This window comes from Papaver somniferum, chromosome 5 (assembly GCF_003573695.1).
Source record: "Papaver somniferum cultivar HN1 chromosome 5, ASM357369v1, whole genome shotgun sequence".
Classification (NCBI taxonomy): Eukaryota; Viridiplantae; Streptophyta; class Magnoliopsida; order Ranunculales; family Papaveraceae; genus Papaver; species Papaver somniferum.
Genome location: NC_039362.1, coordinates 118077170 through 118088369, shown reverse-complemented (window position 1 = coordinate 118088369; position 11200 = coordinate 118077170). Strand labels below are relative to the sequence as shown.

Here is an 11200-nt window from a genome sequence, read left to right as displayed (position 1 = left end):
TGAAAAAAATTTAATCAACGGGAGTTAAACTCCAAGCAAGTTCACGATAGATCCCGATCACGACAAATTTTTAATAATTTGTTAAATAAGTAACTATACAAGTGTAACTCTAACCTGAATTTATCCAATTTAGACAATCAACCATTTAAACTAATTACTGAGATACAAAATAACCAGAAAATCCAAGGTATTAAAAGAACCTTCCTACGCTCTTCACAATTTCTAATGCAAGGAACAGATCTATCCGGGTATACAAAACATACCCAACAAGTGATATCCAGAACTACTGTCATTACACCACTTCGAAAGAGTTAACTGATTGCTCTTTCAAAATATTTATAGGGAGCATACTCCTACTGTATTACTCCCAAATAACAATGAAGTAGTAAATGTGGACTTTTCTAAAATACTGCTAACTCAAAAGATACACAACTGCCGTACTCATTTGCTATATTGTTTTAAGTTTTGATATACATTAGCAAAATCCAAATAATCCCACTGCAAGTCAACTTCACAAAAATATCAAAGAATTCATACGCCATGTAGAGTCTCTAACATATATGTACACCTTCGATCGAGATCAAATTTCGACATTTGCACACTCACGTGCAAAAACACAACAAGCCAATAGTTCAAAGAGTCGTATTAATCCGTACTAATCCAGTTTTATCCAGCAAATTCACTACAAGTTGTATGTTTAAATTCGATTTAGGACTCAAGTGAGGATTATAAATAATTGGTGACCGAAAGGCTGTAAAATCTACGCCAAAACAATGAATCCTAAGAGTAGCACAACATCAATCTCATGGAAGGTACAATCATCACAAACCCTATTTTTCTAAAGGATTATTATAAGGTCAAGTTTAAAATTCCTAAATTTGTCCTAATGCGGAAATAAAGTGAACTTGCCCCAATCCAAGTAACAGTAGCCAATCCTCTCAAAAATCAATCACTTCACTGTATCCAATCTTAAATACAAAAGAAATCACAACACAATTACATAGTTACAAAAAGAATAATAATAAGAAATCTAGAAAAGAAAAATCTATATAAAACCCTTACCACCACCAGACACCAACGAATCCTTCTTCTATTTTTTATTCTCTAAATCCTTATTAGGTCTGTTATATACTAGAACCGCCTAATTCCCATTGTTCCCTTTCTATAAGTTATTTATTTCATATGCTTTCAACCCTTCACTCACGATTTGGGAGTTAAAGAAAAGGTAAAAACCTAATCAGTTACTTAAGGGACAACTAAATAAATCCTTTAACTCTCTAAGGGCCTCCTTACCATCAAAACTATTTATTTGTAGTTAGACCAAAATGGTTGAGTATTACAATCTACCCCACTAGAATAGGATTTCGTCCCCGGAATCAGATTTACCTCGTTATTAAAGATATGCGGATAAGAACGACGAATAACATCTTCACGTTCCCAAGAAGCTTCTCTTTCATCCTGTGGATTCTATTACACCTTGGCAAATGGTATTTCCCAAGACCGAAGTTGTCTTATTTGTCGTTCCAGAATACGAATCTCCCTATCTACATAGGTGACATTCGGTTTCACAACCAACTCACCAAGGTTGGATTTTTGAGCTCGCTCTTCATCTCTTAAGTGTATACGTAGCATAGAAACATGAAACACGTTGTGCACCCCAGACATCTGCGGTGGTAACTCTACACATTTCCAATCTTCTTAGTTATAGAAAAGGGTCCAATAAACCTGTGATCTAATTTACCCTTCTTCCCAAACCTCATTACTCCTTTCATAGGAGACACCTTAAGTAGTACTTCATCCCCAACTTCAAGAGGTAATGGTCGTCATTTCCTATCTGCGTAACATTTCTGTCTACTTTGGGCTTTACGAAGATAATCCTTAACAACTAGGATTTTCTTTGTAGTTAGCTGAACCAAATCGGGTCTCAAAAATCTCTTTTCACCCATTTCTACCCAACACACTGGTGAACGACAAGGTCTTCCATAAAGAGCTTCAAAAGGAGCCGTACCAATGCTTGACTGATAAGTATTATTGTAGAAAAATTCTGCCCACGGTAAATATTCATCCCAGTTTCCTTGGAAATCTAGCACACACGCTCGAAGCATATCCTCCAATATTTGATTAACTCTCTCTATCTGACCATCAGTCTGAGGATGGAACAAAGTACTAAGATCCAACTCTGAACCCATAGCTTGTTGAAATCCTCCCCAAAATTTAGAAGTGAATTTAGCACCCCTATCAGAAACAATTGAGACTAGCACCCCATGCAATACCACAATCTTCTCTACATAGAGATTGCATAATCTATCCACACTGTAAGTAGTATGCACTGGTAAAAAGTGTGTCGACTTAGTCAACTGATCCACTATCATCCGTATAGATTCATGTCCTCTCTTTGATCTTGGTAGTCCAACTATAAAATCCATGGAAATATTATCCCACTTCCATTCTGGTATTGGGAGTGGTTCTAATTTTCCAACTGGCTTTTGGTGCTCAATCTTAACTTGCTGAAAAGTTCGGCATTTAGAAACGTATTCTGCAATCTCTCGCTTCATACCTTTCCACCAAAACTTTCTACGCAAATATTTATACATTTTTGTAGCTCAAGGATGGATAGTGTAGCGACTACGATGAGCTTCATCTAACACCTCATGTTTCAACTGGGTGTCCACGGGTACACATAACCTACCCACAAGCCGAAGCCCACCATCCATCCTACATCAAAATCTTCACTTAAGTCTCCAGCTCCAAGTAGTTTCGCACATACGACTAATAAATGCAGGTTCTACCACAAGAATACCCAAAAATGCTTGCAACGTAGAGTTCACGTCTAGGTCAAACTCGGCAACTGTCTCCAACATCTTCCACTCTTCCACCATCATGGACGATAACAAACCCCTTGGTTTTCGACTCAAGGCATCAACTACAACATTCGCCTTACTAGGGTGATATTGTAAGCCAAAAGTGTAATCATTGATGAGCACCATCCATCGACGTTGTCTCATATTCAAATCCTTCTGAGAAAACAGATACTTAAGACTCTTATGATCAGTAAAAATCTCAAATCTCTCGCCATACAAGTAATGACGCCACAACTTCAAAGAAAAAATTATTGCTGCCAACTCCAAGTCATGGGTTGGATAATTCTTCTCATGAACACGCAATTTCCTAGATGCAGGAGCAATAACCTTACCTTCCTGCATCAAAAGAAATCCCAATCCTAAAAGTGAGGCATATGTGTAAACCACTAGCTCCTTTCCTTCTTCAGGTAAGGTCAAAATTGGTGCCAAAGTAAGATTAGTCTTAAGATTCTAAAAAGCGTCCTCACACTTAGAATCCCAAACAAACAGTACTCCCTTCTTAGTTAGCTTAGTAAGTGGTCCCGAAATTCGAGAAAAATTCTTAACAAAAAAACGATAATATCCAGCTAAACCAAGAAAACTTCAAATCTCCGAAACCGTTGTAGGTTGTTTCCAACTCAACACTCCCTCAATCTTGGAAGGGTCTACAGAAACTCCGGATTCAGATATCACATGCCCAAAAAACTTAACTGGTTGTTGGAAAAATTCACATTTCGAGAACTTTGCAAACAACTGATGCTCTCTCAAAGTCCGCAATACTAAGCTTAAGTGTTCCTCGTTTTCTTCCCGAGTCTTAGAGTACACAAGAATATCATCAATAAAAACAATAATAAACCGATCAAGAAAATCTCTAAATACTCGATTCATCAAGTCCATAAACACTGTTGGTGCATTCTGACCCTAAACTAACCCACGTCTATTTTTCTCTTCAGTATCTACCAGGTGAGGTACAACCATCGACAATCTTGAGTATTCAATCTCGTACTTTGTAACAGATAAAGTACCCTGCTTAAATGTAAGAAACTTTATCTCCTTAGCATTTCGAATACTCTAAGGGAAATATTTGTCATCAAACATACGAATGAAGTCTGTCCATGTCATGGTGGAATGATCCAAGCCATGTGAATCTGAAGTCCACCAAGTATGAGCATCTCCAGTGAGCTGAAAGGTAGCTAATTTCTGTTTAAAGACTTCTATGTAAGAAGGTCCTATGGCCCTAAAATTCTTGACCATCTCATCCTTCCATTCATGGGCTATCATTGGGCTATCATACTTTCCAGAAAACTCTTTCGGGTTCAACTTCTTGAACTGAAACTGAACTTTTCTATACCTATCTTCCCCGGTTTCAGTAGGCGGTCCTTGGTTCTGATGATTGTTGACCTGTCCAACATTTTGATTCATAGCAGCAGCGACTGCTTGGGCTATTATCTGGGTCAGTTGCGCCATATTCACATTCACATTTCCTAATTGTGGTTCATCTCCATCAATAGGACCACCATTTCTGGTACCACCTCTTCCAGTACCATAACGTCTGCTAGTACCACGCCTTGACATTCCTATGATAATCTTCGAAAAGAATACAAATATAAAAGCATATCCAAACCATGGATATACATAACGAAACGTCCTAGGCTCACTCTCCCAAGTCCTAGAGTCACTCTAACCCAAGCTCTGATACCAACTGTAACAACCCTACTTTCCACATAACCCCAGCCGATGATTAAATAAAAGGTATGCCGTTAATTTTCTGCAACAAGGTACATAACCACAGAAAACTAGGAACATAGTTCCGTTACAATTGTATATGCATAATGGAATTTTATTTTCGAACAAAAATTACAATATATAGTAATGGTTTTCACGACTTCAATAATACAATCCACCATTAACATCGAACTAACAAAATAAAATAATAACGAAGTCTACCCAAAGCAAGTATCCCCACTGCCTCACAACTACATAACGTAAATAAAAATAAAAGAAGTGTAGATGTCCACCCTTAGTTAGATATCCTCGGAATATCAACTGGAACTGGAATCAATCAAACTCCTTCACGATCCCTATCAACACCTGGAAAAAAAAAATCAACGGGATTAAACTCCAAGAAAGTTCACGATAGATCCCGACCACGACAAATTTAAGAATTTGTTAAATAAGTAACTATACAAGTGCAACTCTAACCCGAATTTAAGCAATTTAGACAATTAACCATTTAAACTAATTACTGAGATACAAAATAACCCGTAATCCAAGGTATTAAAAGAACCTTCCTACGCTCTTCACAATTTCTAATGCAAGGAACAGATCCATCCGGGTGTACAAAACATACCCAACAAGTGGTATCCAGAACTACTGTCATAACACCACTTCGAAAGAGTTAACTAACTGCTCTTTCAAAATATTTGTAGGGAACATCCTCCTACCGTATTACTCCCAAATACACAACAAAGAAGTAGTAAATGTGGCCTTTTCTAAAATACTGCTAACACAAAACACACATAACTGTCGTACTCATTTTCTATATTGTTTTAAATTTTGATATACATTAACAAAATCCAAATAATCCCACTGCAAGTCAACTTCAAAAAAAGATCTAAGAATTCATACGCCATGTGGAGTCTCTAACATACAGGAAGTTAACTCCACTAATTATATTAATAATATGTACACCTTCGGTCGAGATTAAATTTCGACATTTGCACACTCACGTGCAAAAGCACAACAAGCCAATGGTTCAAAGAGTCGTATTAATCCGTATTAATCCATCTATAATAGTCTGCCACACATAAACACCAGTTCTAAATTAAGAAAGATTTTCCTTAGGAGCACTAAAGATATACTGGACTATCCCACAACATGTTAGAGCACTGCTCGGTCAAACTCGCATGCGTTGCTATCTCAAGCATGTTTGTCAATGTTAGTGATCAAAACTATAAGTCTTGATTTATAGTCTCTTATAGCCAAGTCTCGGACTAGGATAGTAAGTGTAGTTGAGCTCAAGGACTTCATGGCGATTCATCATACAAGTAGAAGATCTACTCAAGGAACCGGTGGAACTTCTCGACAAAAAGGTATGTGGAGACTTGAACTTATCTGTCACTCAAAAGTCTATCTATTCTATCTCCTACTCTTTGAGACAAAAGTCGTATGCTATATATATATATAGACTAGATTATACACATTTGGTATTTCGAGCCGAGTATACCTCGCCTATTTATATCTCGAAATATGTGTTGGTAAGATTTTCGCTTCGACCAAGTTTATCTTTACCTAGTGACGAAAGTCATGAATGTTTCAATCACTTTGAAAATTTCTTTTACGAGAAATGGTGTAGAAACTATATAACGTCCTCTAAGAATGTTTCAATGATTGGAATGAGAGTTTAGATTACATAACCAATAGATTCTTTGAACCGAAGTTTTCGAACTTTGTTGATCAAGAGAACCGGAAGTATGGCAAGTGCCAAGTCCGCGAACTGCCGAAGTTCTCAAACCCAAGAATTTCTGCTGGAGTTGACAAACTACTTGCGCGAGCCAAGTCCGCGAACTCAGTCGGCGAACCGGCGAAGTTCTCAAACCCGAGAATTTCTGCTGGAGTTTGTAAACTTTATCCGGTGTCTTAAGTCCGCGAACCTAGTCTGCGAACTTGAGAAGGTTATATATCTAAAGACGATTTCTGAACTTAATCTTAAAATACTAAGGAATGTTTTTGCAAACCGTGGCTATTAAAGTTCATGAACCAATTCGAGTGAATCAAATCATCTTTGCTTCAATTGTGTCTTGTGTAGTTACATAAGATTTCCTTGCAATTGAACAACTCTCTTAACTAGTTCATTTGAGTCATTTGAGCTTGTTATGGTGAAGAAGAACATGGTTGGTATGAAATACTCATATGGTTAGCCTTTTGGTAAACTATTGTTGAACCAACAATGCACACGTTTGGGTACGGTTAACAAACCTAGAAGCGTGCAGTTCATTTGTGTATGACAAACTAAGTTTTCGATCTAACGGTTGAGAAATATTAGCTTGAATCTAAATCAGGTTTTCATCTAATGGTGGATATTGATTGTTTTGTAACTAAGGAAAAACCATGATTTGAAAGTCTATATAAGGGGACATCTAGCAACTCTGCAAAACTAATCCCCACACCTTACATGTGATACTAATTTGCGTGCTAGAGTCGGTTCTCCTTTAACCTTTAGTTTTCTTCTTCTAAAACCAGGTGAACGACTTAAAGACTTCATTGGGATTGTGAAGCCATACCGATACTACTCTTATCGTAGTTGTGTGATCTGATCTTGCATCTTCTATCGTAACAGTACAATCATATTGATTGGCTTGAGATTGTTTGATTTATCCGATAGACAAGATATAAAAAATAATCACAAACATCTTCGTCTCATCATTTGTGATTATGCAACATCTTGTTTCGCTACCATACGATTAAGATTGTTGTGAGGTGATTGATTGATCTAGGCTGTTCTTCGGGAATATAAGACCAGATCATCAATTGGTTATTGTTCACCTTGATTATTATCAAAAGACGGAACAAAAACTTTAGGGTTTTTCTGTGGGAGACAGATTGATCCTTTGATAGACTTGTCTGTATGAGACAGATTTGTTTATTGTTAAAGCCTACGATTTTGGGTCGTAGCAACTCTTAGTTGTGAGTGAGATCAGCTAAGGGAATCAAGTGCCCGGTATCCTGCTGGGATCAGAGGCGTAGGGTGTACAAATGTACCTTGGATCAGTGGGAGACTGATTGGGGTTCAACTATAGTCCAGTCGGAAGTTAACTTGGACTAGGATAGTGTCTGTAGCGCTTAATACAGTGTGTATTCAATATGGACTAGGTCCCGGGGTTTTTCTGCATTTGCGGTTTCCTCGTTAACAAAATTTCTGGTGTCTGTGTTATTTCAGTTTTCGCATTATATTGTTTATCTTTATAATTGATATAATACAGTTTGTGCGTTTATATCATCAATTAGATTAATCCAACGTTTGGTTGTTGATTATCATTGATTGATCCTTGGACATTGGTCTTTGGTACCGTCCAAGTTATTTCTTGTGTTTGATTAGGACTCGCTGATTTCTATTAGCTTGAGTAAATCAAAACAAGAGAGAGATATTAACTCCTTGAGATACTTTTACCTAGATTGAGTCTGACTGTCTAGTTGATTCTCTAGAAAGTGTTTCGGAGTTAGTCCATACAGATTTCTAAGAGAAATATTGGGTGGTGTTGTTAGACCTCCGCTTTTTCAATTGGTATCAGAGCAGGCTAACACGTTCAATACCTTACAAGTATGTGTTTGTAGCGATCTGACTCTATGGACACAGGTGCTATCTCTATTAACGTACCACCAGTCTTCGATGGCTTCAATTACTTATGGTGGAAAATTGCTATGCAAGCTTTTCTTCAAGCACGTGATTTTCAATCATGGGTATATGTTGTTAATGGCTATGATGCTCCCGTTGTGGAAGTTGGAGATGTAAACGTTCCCAAGAATATTGGTGAATACCAACCTGTCGAGATACTTGCTGCAAAGAAAAACTCCGACGGTTTGAATGCCATCATACATGCCATTACCCCAAATCTTCAGCACCTTGTGTTTAATTACACTCGGTCTAAAGATGCTTGGGATATCTTAGAAACCATATTCGAGGGAAACTCCAGTGAAAAGGATGCTAGGCTTCAAAACCTTAATTCCGATTGGGAGAACCTTCATATGGCAGATGAAGATACATTTGATGAGTTTAATCACAAAGTGTCTGAAATTGTTAATGCATCTTTTGCATTGGTAAGACTAATCCTGAAAAGGACATTCTGATGAAAATTCTCAGATCACTGCCATCTAGATACGAGTCTAAGAAGCATGCCATCGTTGAGGGAAATAACCTTGTCTTTCCAGAAATACATTGGTTGGAAATCTAAAGATCTTTGATCATGAGCATACATCCAAAATCGGAAAGGATGTTGCCTTTAAAGCACGGAAGACACTAAATTACTTGATAAGAGTAAAAGTGTTTATGTCTCTGAGGATGATCAGTCTGAGGGTGATTTTTCAGATGAAGATCTTGACAAATCAGTCTCCTTGATCACAAGACAGTTTAGGGATCTTTTATTGAAGAGAAGTAAACGGTTTTCAAGAGACAAACCTCGATCGTCAGATAAACCTCACAATCGCGTCCCTCCTAAAAACAGGGATGCTGACGAGGCTGATGATGAGGATATGCCACAATGCTTTAAGTGTAAAGATTTTGGTCATTTTGCAAACGAGTTCCCAAATCGTAAAAAATACACTGGGAACAAAGGTCTTGCTGTAACACTTGATGAGATGTCTGAGAGCTATGATTCTGATGAAGACAGGAAATCAAGTGTCGGTATTCTATGTGAAAACATTGATTTTGATAACTGTAGCAATACATATATCAATCTTGATGGTTTTGGTGAAGATGAGAAGCAAATCAAGCTGGAAGAATCAATTGACCCATCCTTTGGAAACTCTGTCTGTAATGTTTCAAGATCTACCTTGTGTTTAGCTGTTGTTGCACCACAGATGCCTGATTATTATCCAAGATTGACGTGCTCGTTTTGTTCTCAGAAGGGTCATGAACTATCAAGATGTTAAAAGTACAAACATCATGTGAGGCACGCCAACAAACTTCAACGAAGAGAAAATAAATTAGCAAGGAAGCTTAAACTTGCTCAGAAAACCGCTGAGGTATGTAGGATTTTATCTTCGTCTAAGAGGTTAGTTTCCAAAGACAAGACAAGACCATTTGAGAAAAAGGCATGGTCAAATCGTTTTGATAGACAAAGGTCAGAAGATTCCTCTCAAGAGGAAATTGGTGGACAAATTGTTGTTCACCACAGCAGAAATTAATTGTGTTGCTTGGGAAATCTTGTCTCATGTGCCTGATCAAAAGATACAAGGTTGTGAACGCACAGGCTTTAAGAAAAGTTTTTTTCTTAGGTTTATTCTTTTCTGTCTATCAAATAAAAGGAAGGGTTATTTTCGACAATTCTACTCTTTATAGGGTTTAGAGTTGGACGTCCACGAACCTGTTTAAAGGTTGCGAACCCTACATTCCTTTTTCCTTTTTGATATCCTTTATATCTCAAGACTGCTTGTTGAGACTGTGAATTCCAATCACAGAAATCAGTAGGTCATTGCTGTTCTCATAAGCATCATGTCTTTGGATGGAAAGGATGTCAACATGATTGTTCAGCCATCAATCAAGGAAAAATAAAAATCTCCAGTAATTTCATCCTTAAAAAGAAAACGGAGGAATACAAGAAAGCCAAGGGATGTCCCTTCTAACTCTCAGAAATTTTCCGATGTTCTTGATGAGTTGAAGGAAGTAAGAAAGGAGATTCGTGAAATAAAGGCTTGCGTTTTAAGATCTTTGGAAATTCACAAAGCCCTGGTTCGACATCACCAGCCAAGACGGTTTGTTGATATTAACTACTATCTTCACGAACCTTATGTACCAATGGTTGTTGACGACAAGGAGTTCGGGAATGATAAAGAATTTCTCAAAGATATTGTTTCCTAGTAAGTCTTCTTTTTGCTTAGTTGGAAGAATAACTAGTGCTTTAAATAGCGATGATTGTGACTACAAATAACTATTGTTTTCATCTTCATGTTTTTAGGTTTTTGGTTTAAATTCTAAAACTTTTTGGAGGATGATGTTTTGCAGTATTTAATCTTTATGATTTGTTATATTGCAATTTGTTATGGGATATTGGTGTTTACGTCCGTGAACTATGTTCTCCCATATTTTGTCAAAAGTAAAGTCGTTCATGATCGGTATTCATGTATTGATTTAAGGGTGAATAGACTTTTGATAATAACAAAAGTTAAGCCTATATTGTCAATCTTTGACGGAAAATAGGTTAAAATCCTTTGTATCCAAGGATTATAGCTATTGTATATGCTTGTGCAAAAGAATAAATCCGTGTGTATTCCACGGTATTGATCTTCATTGATCCATGTTTTTGTATTACCGTGAGGCTCCATAATGTATCTTATGTTGAGCACGATACAACCAAGTTGATTATTTTTTATTAGGTTTGTTGGTTGTTCCGTGAGATACTTTATGTTGAGCATTTAGAACTAAATTAATCATCTTCTTGGTTATTTAGTTATTACTCCACAAGTTCTCTTGTGTTGAGTATATGAACGATTAATCCAATCACTCTCTTGTATGGTTATCTTAGTCGTTGCTCCGTAAGTTTACTTATGTTGAGCACAATGAATTAAATTGATCACTTTTGTGTTTAATTTGATTATGTATTCCGATTAAATTATTCATGGGTTTTCTTATGAATAATTTGATT

The 11200-nt window shown here is 37.0% G+C and overlaps 1 protein-coding gene across 1 annotated transcript; it reads right to left on the bottom strand.

Annotated features, from left to right (window-relative positions):
- Positions 1 to 2729: 2729 nt before the first annotated feature.
- LOC113279511 lies at positions 2730 to 4415 on the bottom strand. Its single transcript, XM_026528207.1, has 3 exons — positions 3941 to 4415; positions 3592 to 3653; positions 2730 to 3311 (listed from the first exon to the last, which is right to left on the bottom strand). Exons 1-3 carry the CDS (start codon positions 4413 to 4415, stop codon positions 2730 to 2732), a joined length of 1119 nt encoding a protein of 372 aa, XP_026383992.1.
- Positions 4416 to 11200: the final 6785 nt, after the last annotated feature.

Coding starts and splice junctions, on each gene's coding strand:
- LOC113279511 (XM_026528207.1), bottom strand. CDS start 4,415: ATGTCAAGGCGTGGTACTAGCAGACGTTATGGTACTGGAAGAGGTGGT. Junction 3,654..3,940: donor GACATGGACAGACTTCATTC/GTATGTTTGATG, acceptor GTGTACTCTAAG/ACTCGGGAAGAAAACGAGGA. Junction 3,312..3,591: donor ACTTTGAGAGAGCATCAGTT/GTTTGCAAAGTT, acceptor GACGCTTTTTAG/AATCTTAAGACTAATCTTAC.